We start from the raw sequence: 16,265 nt of genomic DNA, 5'->3' as shown, positions 1-16,265 counted from the left end.
CACCACAACATGAGAAACTATATTAAAGGGTCACACATTAGAAAGTTTAAAAACCACTGCTGTAAAGTATGATGAGGGTTTTAAAGACTAATACCACCTAGATTTTCATTCTTTCTTTTTTTCTTTTTTTTTTAGATTCTTGCCTCTATTGAGCTGTTGGCCCGCTCATTGCCAAAAATTCACCGCAGTGCATCAGAACCCTCCTTGAATCGGGCTGGCTTCCAAACAGAGGATTTTAGTCTATATGCTTGTGCTTCTCCAAAAACACCCATCCAGGCAGGGGGATATGGTGCGTTTCCTGTCCACTAAAACAAATTAGATATATGAGAGAGTGTTGGAGGGTAGGCACAAAGGAAAATGAACTATGTGTGATTATATATTTGTTAAATTGAATAGAATTTTTTAAAGGTAAGCCAATGTGTTTTAAAACGTGTTTAAAATGTAATTTTCCCCCCATCTAAAATTCACACTTAGCATTGGATTTTCAATTTTCAAGGGTTTAAAATGCAGACATTGCTAAAATGTGCAAAGCCTTTTCCAGATGTTTTATTTCCTATTCCAAGTTTGTTTTATTTACTTGGTTATTCTGATGATTAAACTTCAATTAAACTTTTCCCATGCACCTTTTGTCATTAGGTACTGCCCATCTGTTAGGGTTTTCCAAGAATACCAGCACTCCTGTGCACATGTGTGTAGGTGGGAGGTTGACAATAGGTTAGCCAGTGTCAAATTAGGCAGACCAGACAGATCACATTCAGGAAGTCGCTAAAAATGAATAAGTTTGTTTTATTCTTAACATTTTTCTGTAACTATTTCTTTTTCTTACAATTTGGAAAGTGTGAATGTCCTGTCCTGTATTCCCTTAAAGCAATAAACTAAACCAAATTTCTTTTTATAAATTATGGGTGCAGGTAACTATAGCTGGTGCTGAGGAGTGGCATGCTTGACATGAGTAACATGGTTTAACTTTGCATCTTTAGTGGGGAAATGTTATAAGTTGGAGTTCTCTATAGATATTTCTTTTTATATTAAGGATATCTTACATAGAAGCCTAATTTCCTTACAAATGCACCGCCTCCTCCTTCCCCCAAAAGCTTCACAGAATCCTGTGAAAACTGTTAGGTTTGTTTTTCTTTTAGATATCTTTGTTTGCCAAACACCCGGTAATGGATTTTTTTAATTGTTGCTTTAAATTATCTTACCTCTTGTGGTTCCTGTTTAGCATGTGTCTCATAAACTTCTGTGCTCCTTATATTCTTTGCCCAGCAATACTACTTATTATGAAAGAATGGCATTCTTTTTGTGTATGTTCCATGGTACAAAGTATTTGTTAACGCTTTCTCATGCTTACACTCTCTTGTGTAGACAATGACTGCAATGTGCCAGTCAGTATATTCTCACTGTGAACCATAATCTTACTGGGAAGAAGCATTACTATCCTCCTATCAAAGAAATTGACATTTCTCCTTCAGAGTCAGCCTAAGGACCAATGCCAGCCTCTTCAGTACATCTTTACTTATTCAACTTGAATTTGTACTGATTTTTAAATATAGCTGACAGTTCAAAGTTATTCAGGCACACAGACAACATCTGCCTAAATGCTATCCTTCTTTGAAGCCAATAAAGAAAATTGGAAAGACGTTAATAATAACGTAGTTTTTAAATACCACAAATTTTTCAAATACTTTTTATATTTGCTTAAGTTAGATTTCATCCAGGAAAACCACGCAGTGATAAGTATGGCATACCTTTTGCTTCTCATTTGGGTAGCATAAGATAAATAGTGTCATTCATGTTTTTAGAAATTGATTCATGATTTTTAGTTTAGGCAAGAGTAGTGAAAAAGAAGTTTCTCATATTTTAAAGAATAAGAAAGACAATATAATGTAACATGTTGGAAAACATCAAAATGCATGGTTTTTAAGTCCTCTAGTGACACTAAAATTACAGTTACTAGTGACTATTAAGTGGGGTTTTATTCACTAATTAAATAGCAAACAAGTAGCTAACAGTTTTAACAAAGTTGACTTGCTGTATGGAATGCTCAAAGACTAGCATTTTGAGGCACAAGAGTCAAAGAGTCTTTTTTTGATCGAGCTTTTTCTGTCTGTAATTCTTCAGTATATTTGCTTCACTGTTATCTTTCTTTCTTTGTACACTCTTTTTTGCTTCCATCATTAACCACCTGAACAGTCCCCACCATCTGCATTCTTTCCTCTCCTTCTTTGTCAGTCTCCTTTGCCAGAGAGCATTCAAAGCTAAGCTCCTAGAACTGCTATCCCATAAACACTGAAACACGCCTTCAAAGTGTCTTATAGTAACTCTCTTCTTTCCAAATGGGGCCCACTGGAAAGGTTAGCGAAGAACATTCAAAATAGCAGGTAAGATGTTTAGATAGATGCATCTGGAGAAATAGGAAGCAGTAGAATGATATATGGTAGTTTATCTTTCTGTTGTTGTTTGTTTTATACTAAGTTTTTAGATAGTCTCCAAATAAGGAAAAACATTATTTTCCTAACCCTTTGTAAAGGGTTTGGCTCAATGGATAGAGCGTCGGCTTGGGGACTGAAGGACCTGGGTTCGATTCCGGTCAAGGGCATGTACCTTGGTTGCGGGCATATCCCCAGTAGGGGGTGTGCAAGAGGCAGCTGATTGATGACTCTTTCTCATCTATGTTTCTAACTCTCTATCTCTTTCCCTTCCTCTCTGAACAAAATCAATAAAATATGTATTATAAAAAAAAAAAAAAAGGTAATCACTTTAACTAGTTAATCTCAACAGAAGGACATTCATTCTCTTGTAACTGACTTCTTCCCTAAAACCCATACCTCAGATATATTTTCATTAACATTGATTTCCTTTTTCAGGAGGCAGCCTTTTCATAAAATTTGTTTCACATTTTGGAGGTTTTACTAGTCAATGATGAGGAATGAGATTTGTCTTCTTGATTTTAAGTAGTTTAGGTATTATAGCATCTCATCAAATGTTTCAGGTTTGCTTCCTTTCTGTTATTACAATATTGTACTAGCCATTTAAATACCAAGTCAGTAGTTAAAATCATTCTCTCTAGATAATAACTATTTAACACACCAGCTTACATAGGCCTTTCTCTCAAGGTGGCCACTCTCAATTTAAGGAAATGATCTGCTTTTTTTTTTTTTTTTTTAAATACAGTATTGTGCCTATGGGTACTTCATGACTAAAGCATTTTGTCAATCATAGGCTTATTTAATTGAGAATTATTGAGCATTTATGTGGCACTTCAGTGTGTCTATACCAGAATATTCCTCATCCTTTTGAAACTGCCTGAAAGGTCACCACAAAGAAAGAATGGGGATTTATTCTGGTGATAATGACTATCCTCTTCTATCTGAAGCAGTGATTGATTTGTGTACAAAACAACATTATTAGGTTTTTCATAGCATATTTTCTCTTTAAGGGGAATTTTTATAAAATTATATGCCGAACAGCCACTGAAATATGATATCTTAAAACTAGTTAATAAAAGTCTTAGTTTTCAAATAAACCATGATATTTGAGATATCTAAAATCACAAGGTCTACCAAGTATTCTCTGCTCTATCCCTAATAAAGTCAGATGGAAAATAGAGGTTAGCTGCTTCTCATCCAGAAAGGAGTTATTTGTTTCAAGCTTTATTTGGCCTCTGATTGATTTTTCAGTTAATAATATATCGAGATTTTTTTTTTTTTTAATCAGAGTATCTGGGTATTTCACTTCAAATAACTTCACACAAGCAGAATTGATTCTTATTTCAAATAAAATAAGTCAGGAGGTAGGATAATAGAGATTGCCAGATAATACAGGAAAGACTAAGCAAGAAAAGATTTTTTTTCTTTTCCCCAAAAAAAGCAGATCCATCACCTGTTACCCTCATCTTTTTCTTAAATTTCTCCATGATTTCAGGGACATATATAGAAAGAGTTTATTGATCCCTAAACTCAAATTTCTTCTTGTGCTTGACTTTTTCTCGAGCTGAAGTCTGAGCTTGAAAAGAATTGCATTTCATTAAAAGCAGTGACTCAGGTGGGATGGTCAGTAGTGGTCATCTTACTGCTATTCTATTTGCAACTGTGTTGGTAGGAGTTTGTGCTTTTGGGGTGTTTTGGATGTGTTGTGTGTTTTTTGGGGGGGCAGGGTTTGTTCTCTGCCTTTCCTTTTATTTTTCAAAATTTTTAACTATTTGAAGTTTAAAATATTTAAACATTTGAAATTTAAGCTTTACAAAAATTTTACAACGTTATTCATATATCCTGTATTAAGATTCCTCAATTGTTAATACTAGAGACCCGGTGCACAAAATTTGTGCACTGGGGGATGGAATACCTTAGCCTAAATGGAAACGGGCCTAAGCTGTTAGTCAGACATTCTTAGCAGTGCTGCAGCGGCGGCGGGAGAGGCTTCCCCCACTGCTGCTGCACTTACCAGCTATGAGCCTGGCTTCTGGCTGAGTGGCACTCCCCCTATGGGAGCACACTGACCACCAGGGGGCAGCTCCTGCATTGAGCATCTGGCCCTTGGTGGTCAGTGTACATCATAGTGATTGGTTGTTACACCATTTGGTCGATTTGCATATTGTTAATATGTTTTCTTAATTCTCAGCTTTTTTTTTATTTTATTGATTAAGGTATTACATATGTGTCCTTATCTCCCCATTGCTCCTCAAACCCCTCCTACTTGTTTTTATTTTTAAGGCTAATATTCAGGTTTATGGAACAGAACACTCTTCAACAAAATGGAGTGTCTGTAATAACAAATAAGAAATATTGAAAATTTCTTACAGGTTATATATATATTTTTTAAATATATATCTATATTTATATTTTTATATAACTCTAAATATAAAAATATATAAGTATTAAATATAAAAATGCATATAAATATTAAATATATATTTAAATATATATTTTTAAAATATATTTATTTATTGATTTTTTACAGAGAGGAAGAGAGAGGGATAGAGAGTTAGAAACATAGATGAGAGAGAATCATTGATCAGCTGCCTCCTGCACACCCCCCACTGGAGATGTGCCCACAGCCAAGGCACATGCCCTTGACTGAAATCGAACCTGGGACTTTCAGTCCGCAGGCCAAAGCTCTATCCACTGAGCCAAATCTGTTTGGGCTTCCAGGTTATATTTTAATGTAATATCTAAGATTTGGCAAAAGTTGCCATTTTCTAATATTCTCACTTCATAGATGAATTCTAGCATTTTTATGAAGATTTTCTGTTAAGTAAATCTTGTTTTTACATTGGCTTCCTACAGTGACTACTCATAAGAATGTTGAAAATTGCTTTTAAGAAATGTGTTAAGCCAAAATCGGTTTGGCTCAGTGGATAGAGCGTCAGCCTACGGACTGAAAGGTCCCTGATTTGATTCTGGTCAAGGCAATGTACCTTGGTTGCAGGTACATCTCCAGTAGAGGGTGTGCAAGAGGCAGCTGATCGATGATTTTCTCTCATCAATGTTTCTAACTCTATCCCTCTTCCTTCCTCTCTATAAAAAATCAGTAAAACATTTTTTTAATGTGTTAAAATACTGGAAAAATAGCAATCTTAAAACCATTAGGTACTCAAACCATAATGAGAATGTTTCTTGAGTCTCTATTAACATAATATCCTCCTATTGTTATGTTCTAAATGTTTTACTCTCCAAGGTCATAGTACTTTGGCAATTTTTTATCAGTCCTTTTAAATTTAAGTATGAAGTAATAATTCTTTTACCCTTCCTTGATCTTTTAACTCACAGTACCTTGAATGATTGTTAAAAGGAATCTTTAGATGGAAAGAGATAGTATCAGTATCTGCAGCCCAGTTAGTAGCTGTATTCAGAATGGGGGGAAAATTATTATTGAAAATTGTTTAGGGGTTTGTTAATTATTAAGACCCTGGACTTTGGAGTCAGCACCTGGCTTTGCATTCCAACTCTGCCATTTTCTAGTTAGGAGATCTTCAGCAAGTTATTGAATCATTGTAAACCTCAGCTTGTTCCTTTGTAAAATAAAGAGCAGTAATAGCACCTGCCTCATAGAGTTATTAGGAGGATCAGATGCAAATATATATATATGAGGTATTCAGTGACCTCATTGATATATAACAGGCACTCAACTAGTTGCTAATTTTAACAACACTAGAGGCCCGGTGCAAGCCTAGCTTGCACTCCAATCGGGACACCCCTCTCAAAATCTGGGGCCACTGGCTCCTAACAACTCGCCTGCTTGCCTGACTACCCCTAACCCTTCTGCCTGCCTGCCTGATCACTTCTAACCTCTCTGCCTGATAGCCCCTAACTCCTCTGCCTGATCACCCCTAACTGTCCTCCCTTGCTGGCCTGATCTTGCCCTCAACTGCCCTCCCCTGCCATCCATATCTTGCCCCCAGCAACCCTCCTCTGCAAGCCTGATCTTGCCCCTAACTGCTCTCCCCTGCAGGCCTGATCACCCCTAACTGCCTCTGCCTGCCTGATCACCCTTAACTGTCCTCCTCTGCTGGCCAATTTTGTTCTGATTGGTCAGTTTCTATGCCATTCAGCATCTCTGGGCCTGATCAGAAAGGCAGGGCTGATCAGCAGCCCTGGTGGAGGCCTGGACAGAAATGGAGGTGCAGCTGTTGGCCAGGCTGGGAGAGAAAGAGAGGCAATTTCTGGTCAGTGGCTGCCATAGAGGCTATGTATCAGACCCTGCCTCTCTCTCTGCAGGCCTCTCTCTGGGCCTGATCCACCGCCCCTAGTCAGTCAGTGCTGGGTCAGAGAATCTAATAGCAATCAGAAAAGAGTAGGTTACTTTTGGATTAAACAGTGTATTCATATAAGTGAATACACTATTCACTTATAGTATATAAGTGAATCCTCCTCAGAAGCTGCTATTACTGAAAAATGATGGTAAGGCTGACTAAATTCTGATAGTTCTGTTATTAACCAACCCCCAGAAATTAACTATGGTGACCAACTCCTACTTATAAGTAGAAGCTGTGGACAAAATGGTAGGTTAATAGTGGCTCTTCTATGAAGCCCCCAAATTCAGTAAGTTAAAGGAGTGTCATCATCGTACCTGAAACAGACATCGTGGTTTTAAGAAATCTTATGCTGAAAATGATGTCCAGTGACGTGCCTATTTGTAATTTGTTGGTAGTTTAAAAGTTGAAATGAACTAGAAGATGGAGGGTCGGGTTTTCTTTACTGCTTTCAAATGTGTAATGTGGACAAATCATTTGACCTCTTAATTTTATCTTTGCAAATGAGGATAATCTTTGCTTCCTTTCTAATAGTGGCAATTATAATGGAAATGAGTTGATAATTCAGGGGCAGACCAACCTTACTATTTTATAATCTATTTCTGAGATATTTTGTTCATTGGAATGGTTTTCAGCTTGATTAGAACAATAGCATGTAAAATCCATGCAGACATGATATTTAACCCATTGTACGCCGTAAGTTTCAGTAGACGCAAGCAACAGACCTTCCCCACAGGCGACGTGCGCCTGTTTAAAAAAAAAAAAAAAAGTTTTCCTTAAGTGGCAGCCCCAACCAACTTTAAAATTATTTTTTGTGAGAATTTTCAGCTGAAAATATTCAAGAACACCCAAATTGTAATATATTTATTTTTATAATATTCATTGCAAATTGATTTTTTAAATTAAATTCAGAATATCGTGGCAAGTGGGATGGTTTCCATTTTGGACAGATGGCAGTAAACTGCTTAATTGATGTAATTGAACCATAGTCTTATGTACTATGCAAGTTGTCTTCTTCCATAGGTTTCAACCATTTTTGCTTTTTAAATTGATGATGCTGCTAGATTTATAATAGACAGCTAGTCACTTTTCAGTGAGCTTTTAATGAGGCTTTTCTCTGTGTCTAGGTTAATTAAGAAACCTAGGTTAATTAAGATAACTTTTTTAAAATTAGCTCTTGTCCTCCCTCTACAGGAGAATTTGCAGCCTTCAAGTAGCCACACCATCATGGCAGCATCTACTCTTATTTCTTAAGTCTTGTGTTTGTACAATTTGTTAACATCAAACACAGTTCTGTTCCTCAGATCCTTTTTTTAAAGAAATTAAATTTTCAATTCATAAGCTGATGTGGAACAGAATGGAAATTCCCATCCAAGAAAAGAGGGAAGAATGTTTTAGGAACCAGAATTCTCTGCTGCCAGTGTTTCTTCTTCAACACAAACACCACGTGCATACAAGTCTGCCCAGTCCCAGGAAGAGGAGAGACCCTGAGTTCTGGCCTTTTGATGGTGGCATGATGGAAAGATGCTGCTTCTACAGCTTGGGAGATTGGCTCTGGAGTCTGCCGGTCGACTGTGCCCTTCTAACCACCAGGTCGATGTGCGGCTGATCATCTGATGGGGCAGTTGCAATGACCAAGCATCGTTCTCTTTCCTGCTCTGGGATTCTGTTGTGGAGCTCTTTCCCCTAGCCATCACTGGTTAATTTCCGAGGGACGGAACAAAAATGCAGCATGCCCTACCTGTGTAGTGCACGTCAGTCCTTGACTCATTTTTATCAAAGTGAAGCTATTTTATTTAAGTGGAGGACGAGAGGGAGACAGAGCTATGTTTTGGTGCAGAGGAAAGGGAATGCTGCATCTTTTTCCTGACCTCCTGGGTTTCTGGCTTCTGTTTCCTTGCTCACTGAGGGTGTCTGCCTACCCACGCAGGCGGGAAAGTGCTGGCACACATTGCCTTCTTTGCTCATTGGGTCCAGCAATGAAGAGAAGTGTCTGGGGGGGTTTCCCCTCCACAATATAGCAAGTTCTCAGGAAAATCTTCCTCCCAAGCTCTTCCAGTCACCAAGTACTTATGTGGCTACTTTGCCCAAGGCACAAAAATGTCATGGTGGTATTTAGTTAAAAGCCTACAGAACTGCTTGATAACAGTTTGGAAAGTGAGACATTTATGTAATTTAAATGTAAGGTACAAGTTTTAATTTCTGAGTTTCTTCTCTTATATTTTTATTAAAAATAATTTTCAGATTTAATTAAATTGGAATAAAACAATACTTCCCATTAGAATTATATATCCTGAAAAATTGTATTTTTGTTATATAAACAACTTTTAAAGAAAAATCATTATCCTTCCTCTACCTAAACATGGGGAGTCTTAACATATGACAAAATATTTATAATTTTTAAATTAATGGTACTTGCTGGATCCACACTAACATCTTTGCTAATATCTCATTGTTTCTTCCAGTTTACTCTTACACTACATCCTCATTTTCTTTCTAGTCTTTTACCCAGAATATGCAACCTAAAATAAAAATGGTGGTGTCTCCATTCATTCTTTTTCCTTTTTTCCCAAGCCTGGTCTTCAAAAGGTTGGGTAATTTGGCAGCTGAGTTCCCCAGGCAGATAATAGAACAATTTTGGGTATATTGGGACTGAGAGAGTTATGTATGAAGCATAATATCAATTGTTTTTACAGAAAGAGCTGCTGCGATATTAAGAACCTCATTCTTTATATAAATGGAAAACATAACATAGCCATAGCTTCCTTTGGCATAAGAGTGGTGTAAGTCACGATAGTAGAAAGAAAGTAACTCTGGACATATTAATGGGAAATACCTCCCTTTTATGGATCTAGAATCTCTTATCAGGATTTGGGAATGTAAATCAAATCAACTGTACTTAGCCCTACCAAGCTAGGTAGCCAAGGATCTGAGAGAAATTGGATAGAACTATAAAAAGAAGCAGGGAATTAGAAATTGTTATTTTAAAATTTCAAATTGTAACTCACCCTGCTATCTTTCAGCCTACTAACACTCACTGCCGTTAGATTTTTGCTAAAATACCTGTATCACAGGAAGACCTACTAAAAATTGCACGGACATGTAAAATGTCCCAGTTGTCCCAGTAGAATGGAAAGTATACTGAAGCTATTGGTGAATTTGAAAAGCAATGTATTCTTAAGTCTTACATGGGCAGAGCAGTATCTTAACAAAATTCAGAAATTACAAAGATGCTCACTTGAAGAACATTGTCTATTTTTCTTTCTAATTATGCCACCATGGATGCTTTTAAACATGTTTTTGTTCCCTGTACCAATATTTCAGAGAGCTGGTCTTAAACTATAGGCATGGCATGTCTGCTGAGCAGGTATAGCTGCTAGAAGCTCAGGTGCGGGACTGCCTGGATGGCTGGAGCAGTACAGGAACTAGTTCTGGAGGAAGCTTGGCATTGGGGTTTTCCAAACAATATTCAAGGTGATACACTTTTTTCTTCCCTTTCTTTTTTGAGTGGGTTGCTATCTCATCTGAGAAGGAGAAACAGACTCTATCAAAATTTCCCCTTTCTTCCTTTTTTCTATCAAGTTGTTTTTTCTCTGGTTTACAGTTGACATGAAAAGGGGGTTTCCCTGTGAATTTCACTTGCTTTACTGTTCGATGCTTAACTACAGATAGACTTGCTGAGCTCCTAAGAAATACAAGGAAGAACTCCTTGATGTGCACAGCACTTTATGAGTAACTGAATGGGTAACATGTGGCTGCTTCACTGATTATTTCCCAAGGCGGTAATTGCCTGTTTTCCGTAGAATGGCTGCAGTGCCTTCGTGGGGCCTTTAATTTGGGGTAAGGAGAGGTGAAGCCTGAAAAATTTAAGAGTAACCATAAAAGATTGTTTTAATCCTGGTGGACTTGTTTGGTTTTGTTTTTTCCTAGCTGGTGTACTTTATTATTAAACTGCAGTCTAGGTTGTATCGATAGGTTTTTGCCACTGAAATAATATTGACCAAAAAGTAGTTTATAAAAGGGATTTGTGAATAGAAAAACCAGTGTGATTCTTTGTACTTATGTGCACCTTAAAAGAAGGCTCTGTCTAGTGGTCAAAATCTGGTTTCTGGACGTGCAGTCCCTGCTTGTATGTGAGAGCTATATGATGTACTGGGACATCCTAGAAGATAAAATCACCTATGCGAAGTGTGTGTGTGATATTCACGTTGGTGTTGGAAAAGAAAGGGCACTATATTGTTAGGTATAAAGAGTTAATTCAGGACTTCACCACTGTCCACCTGAAACTAAATATTTCCTAGATTCTCGTGAGATGCGGGCACAGCTCTTAATCACATAATGTTATCGTTTGTTCATCAGGCAACGTTGGCACTGCTGCACCCCCTCCTCAGCCTCACCTCCCCACCTGTACATTCACCCTCTGCCTTGGGCAAACCTCATCTAGCTTTAGTTTGAAACATACTACAGCGTTCAGGTGACCTCTTCAAAAAACTACCTCCTCAGAATGAGGTAATGAATATTTATTTTAAAATATGAAGTCAGGAGCTCTAGAACATGAAGATGATTTAGGATTTTAACTTTTATGTGTGCTTGTATTTGAACGCTCTAGTTTTGTCCTAAAGGGCATTTATACATTTAGGCAGAAATACTGAAAAATGTAGCTCAGAGTGTCTGAATGTTGTTGCAAATGGTGCCAGAACCTGTTTAGGGGTACGTTTCAGAATATCAACCTTACGTCAGTTGCATGAAATTAGTTATGGTTTCACTTCACTAACAATGATATAATTTTAATTTTCAGTGGGCTTGGCAGGACAGTACACCTTCATAAAGAGTTAGCCACAGATTTGTCCCATGTGCAGATGCTCCGACAGACTGCCCAGCTAAGGGGGGGAGAAAGTGATGACCCATTTTGCAAGATTCTCTTCTTTGTCCAAGTTGGCATTGTTAGTGCTAGAATAGCAGCACCTAAGACCAGCAGATCCAACCATTAGGCTATTTAAAAACACACATAGCCAGACATGTAAGGTTTACTGAGTGTGAACACGAAATAGCTTATAGATCATACATTGAAATGGTGTAGGTGAGGCTGTAGAAAAATACCATGACAATTTGCCAAATGATCTTACTGTGCCTTCATGATGCAATAAAAATAAAAAATTTAGCAGAAATCAGTGATTTGTGAAGAAAGCAGCCACTCTGGTCTAACTCAGCTGTGTTAATATTTTTTAGAGTGCAATTTAGACTGCAAAGATAAATGCACTAAAGAGTTTATAGCCAAATCACATTTAAAAAATGAAAACACAGGTAAATTTTCAGTGAACAAAATTATTTTTTTAAAGCACATAACCCCTAGTATAGTCAGATATATTTATCATATAGAGCAAATAGGTTGAAATTATAGTTCAGTGACATTTCTAGAGAAACTTTTTCTACTCCCATAGGTTCTCAAAGCATGGAACTTTTATATAACAGAAATATTTGACAGACATTTTAAGAAATTGTGTAGTTCAAAGTTGAAGTACTGTATGCTGGGCAGCAGTTGCGTGTGTGAACTGAGTGAGAACGAGGAAAGAAATTAAAATATGGGGCAGAATTAGATTTTATCAGTCTCCAGAGTACTGCTGCCAATCTAGACACAGATTTTTCAGAGTTGGAAATATACACTAGCCTTCCAGGACTGGTTGGCAAACTAAGCAGGACTATGCTGCTAATCCTGTTGGGGGGTGCTGTGAGGCACGAGGAGGCATTGGAATAGTTACTGACCTGGCCACTTGTGTGCACTGGACACACTCCGTGGTATGCTTCTTGTATCTTCATTCCTCACCGCCCCAAGAAAGGCAGTGTACTGTCATAGCAAGTTCTCACGGTGTTTCACCGAGGGCTATTACTACACCCGTAGGTCGCTGAGCACCTGCAGAGTACAGTAGCATCGCTGTTACTGTACTCTCTGGTTTGTATATTGGCCACTGGAGAATGAAGTGGCCAGTGTATTCATGGTCCATGTTGCTAGCTCTGGTAAAATTGAAAATGCTGGTAAGGTTTTTGTTATATCAGTGCACTAGGCAGTAAGCTAAGCTTTGTTTTGTTTTCAGATAACATTTTTACTTTTGTTTGGCAAAGATATTTACATTGAAATTCAGTCCTAAATTTTCTCAGTTGTAGAAAGGGTAGTTAACAGTTTCTATTGGGTATTTTTAAGATAGAAGAGGACAAAACTTAAGTCCTAAATTCTTAAATTAAGGTCACAGGGCTTTATTTTAAAATGCATAGGGATAGTTAGTCCCCACCTCAAAAAATGTTTAGGTAGATCTTTTAGCATCACAGCTTCAACTGTTGATTTAGTCTTATTAGTTATTAAATCAGTTTTATTAAAATGTTTAATTTTATTTAGCTATTTTGACTAATTACAATGGTATAACCAGTTGTGCATGAGGACACAGCCAGTGTATCTATTTTTTTGTGATGCATTTTTTGAAAGAATTCTATAGATTGAAATACTCTTTAAGAACAAAGAACTGAAATATATTTATTCCTGTTAAGTATAAAAAAAATGAAAAAGGATTTGTGCAGACCGTCCGCAGCTCCTGGCAGGCAGGCAGGCTGGGCGGGTGGCCAGCACTCACAGTGGCTGGTCCTCAGCACGGTGTGTAGGAACCAGGCATGGGTTTCACTTAGGAGACGCGGCAGAGGAAGGGTTCTGGTTTCAGGGCTGCAGATGGGGACTATGAGTAAGTTACTTAGTACTGGTTTTCTTTTGAAAATTATTGTGTTGCATTTGTGAGTTAAGCTTTTGGTGGAGTAAGAGATATATCGGAGGAAACTTCAAAATAGCATAAGCAACAAAGCTCACAGACTAGGCACAAATATAGAGAAAATGGACCAAATAGGACAGGGGAGGGTGTGGGAGTAAGTTTGAGGGTAGGGAAAAATTGATGTGAGGGTGGGAAATAAACCATAATTATTTGAAATAAAATGTAAGAGTGCAATAAGTGTGCTTTTCTAAGCTGTGAACGGTTTTGTTTTGTTTTAAATCATTCCTTCCTTATACATTTGTGTGTGTTCCGGACATAGCTGATTAAAACCAGCTATGAAAACATAATGCCTTTTTACTCACATTAATTACCAACATAAGTGGCTAACCTTTATGTTTGTGTATCTTCATGTTACATTAGTTTACATAGGGGGCGTGTGTGTTATTCTGTGCCCTTTTCCCTCCTCCATTTGAAAATGCATTCATTGGGTCCTCTGTTACTTTGGCCATGCTACACACTAGTCTGGCCTTCATGATGTCACCTGATTGGAAGGACTATCACAGTGATATATTTTTGTGAAAATCTTTTGTTGGTTGTACACTCTGACCCTTTCCTCACTCAGCAATTTCTGCTTCTAAAATAGGAGCGTACACCTGATCAGGGGATTAGATTTGACAATTTACTAACATGTTCCTTTGATTCTATACAGTAGTTATGTTTGCTGTTGGTTTAGACCAAGAAAAAGGACATCACCCCCCTTTTTCATTTACCTTCCTGGTTTGAGGACAATTCTTCTATACAGGAGAAGAAAGGGAAATCTCATGTTTCAACTGAGGAAATGGCTCCAGGTTTACCACTCCAAACCGTGTGGCAGTTCGCATACACATTCCTCTCTCGCTGCCAAAGGTTCAGGTTTAGTTCACTTCAGTTACAAACACTGAAAAGGCTCTCATGGAGTCTGGGGTTTGCCCAGTGAAAAGATGGGGACTTTTTAATTGTCCACAGACCTCTCTCTACCTGCTTTGCAAAAATTATGGAGTAACTATTTTTAAAACTTATTTTTCAATTCATAAAAAAAGACGTTTATTTTCAGTTAAATGGATGTCGTCTCCCTCTTGCCCCTTAATCCGCAGTGTTTGCTTGAATCTTTTTTTTTTTTTTTTTCCAATTCTTCCCCAACCCCACTTCTTAATACTTTGGTTCTCTTTCCTGCTCAGGTCCCTTCATTTGTACTTTGGAATTTTTCTCATGTAAATTTGTACAATGGAAAATATTGTTCAGTTTGGATAGAAAGCATGAAGAATTAAATAAAGATAGCTGAAACTCAGATTGAAGAAATTTATTTCTGTGTAAAGTTATTTAAAAACTCTGTATTATATAAAAGGCAAAAAAAGTTCTATGTACTTGATGTGAATATGCGAATACTGCTATAATAAAGATTGACTGCATGGAGAATTCTTTATCAACATTATTTTTCCAGCATTAGCACATTCAATAACAATAGTGGTCAGGGTTTTGACCATCAGTTCTTCCAGGCAATGAAGGGCCTGAGAAGTGTACATTTTGTTTCACACATACAATGTTGATTACTGCTTGGTGGGTAGAAGCTACTTAGAATCGTTTTAAATTGTCAAGATGGATGGATGCCTGCTACATCATGCTGGCTGCACTGCTGTAGTGATGACCATCAAGTACTTAGATTCTGCAACCTGATTTCTCCTCCAAGGGCTCAGTTGAAATACATGCTATAATTCAGTCATTTAAGGAGTCTGGAGTTGTTTTTTTAATTTTATCTTTATTGTTTACAAATGTCCTCCTTCCTCCTCTCCCTCTCCCCCATTACCTCTGCTCTCTCGAGCCTTCACCACACTATTGTCTGTGTTCGAGTTTCAAGCTTTTTTGACATACAGAATGTACACACATGCAAACATAACTAAATTTGAAAGTACACACTCAATGGTTTTTCTTTTTATGCTGGCTACCTGAGTTGATTTTGTGCATTTGATTTCAATACCTAGAGTTTGAAAGATACCTCGAATATCTTCAAACTTTGTCAAAGAACTGAGCAGTTTCCAGAAGTGAACAATTTTGAAATGTCATCAACTTCATCTAGAAACAGAGTGTTCGAGAACAACATGAAGGAATAAAAGTCTTCCAGGTGGCACATACTAGTAGTTGAGGAATCTGGTTTCTGTCCTCGTGCCCCTCTAATCATAAAATGCCCAGACTTAAGTATTTGTACTGCAATTTTATCATCTGAAAAGTGTAACTGTGAATATAAACATCTTAGAAACTCACTTTTTAAATAACCTTCATACATGATTACAGCAATCCTGGCCTTATTTCTAAACAATACATTATTTTGTAAGAGGTTTTCCCTAAAATTTAGCCCAGAATCGTGAATACTTTATTGTGATAGAGAATACCACACTAGTTTGAAATTTTATGAGAAGCTATAATACTTGGACCTACTGTCTGGGTTAGATATTTGTCCTAGATGCTTAAAATAGCAGAACATAAAGAATTCTCTTTTTTCTTAATATGTTTTTTTTTTTTTTTTTAATTTCAGAGAGGAAGGGAGAGATAGAAACATCAATGGTGAAAGAGAATCATTGATTGGCTGCCTTCTGCATGCCCCCTACAGGGGATCGAACTGGCAACACTGGGCAAGTGCCCTTGGCTGGAATCAAACCTGGGACCCTTCCGTCCACAGGGTGACACTCTTATCCACTGAGCCAAACCAGCTAGGGTGAACAGAAAGA

The 16,265-nt window shown here is 37.5% G+C and overlaps 1 protein-coding gene across 9 annotated transcripts in view; it reads left to right on the top strand.

The window, feature by feature from the left end:
- Positions 1-14,958, top strand: part of BRAF (B-Raf proto-oncogene, serine/threonine kinase) — a 124,352-nt gene extending 109,394 nt beyond the window's left edge. For 7 of the 9 annotated variants that reach the window (XM_045577529.1, XM_045577522.1, XM_045577518.1 and 4 more), the window contains 2 exons: positions 136-289; positions 7,946-14,958. In XM_045577529.1, coding sequence (XP_045433485.1) covers positions 136-289; positions 7,946-7,968 — 177 coding nt within the window. In that variant the 3' untranslated portion in view covers positions 7,969-14,958. Of the gene's footprint in view, positions 1-135; positions 614-7,945 lie in introns of those variants that run through there. The other 2 variants (XM_045577525.1, XM_045577533.1) reach the window with 2 other exon arrangements.
- Positions 14,959-16,265: the final 1,307 nt, after the last annotated feature.

Source organism: Pipistrellus kuhlii, unplaced genomic scaffold (assembly GCF_014108245.1).
Source record: "Pipistrellus kuhlii isolate mPipKuh1 unplaced genomic scaffold, mPipKuh1.p scaffold_m20_p_10, whole genome shotgun sequence".
NCBI lineage: Eukaryota > Metazoa > Chordata > Mammalia > Chiroptera > Vespertilionidae > Pipistrellus > Pipistrellus kuhlii.
The sequence above is the reverse complement of the archived record's forward strand: the minus strand, read 5'-3'. Positions and strand labels throughout refer to the sequence as shown.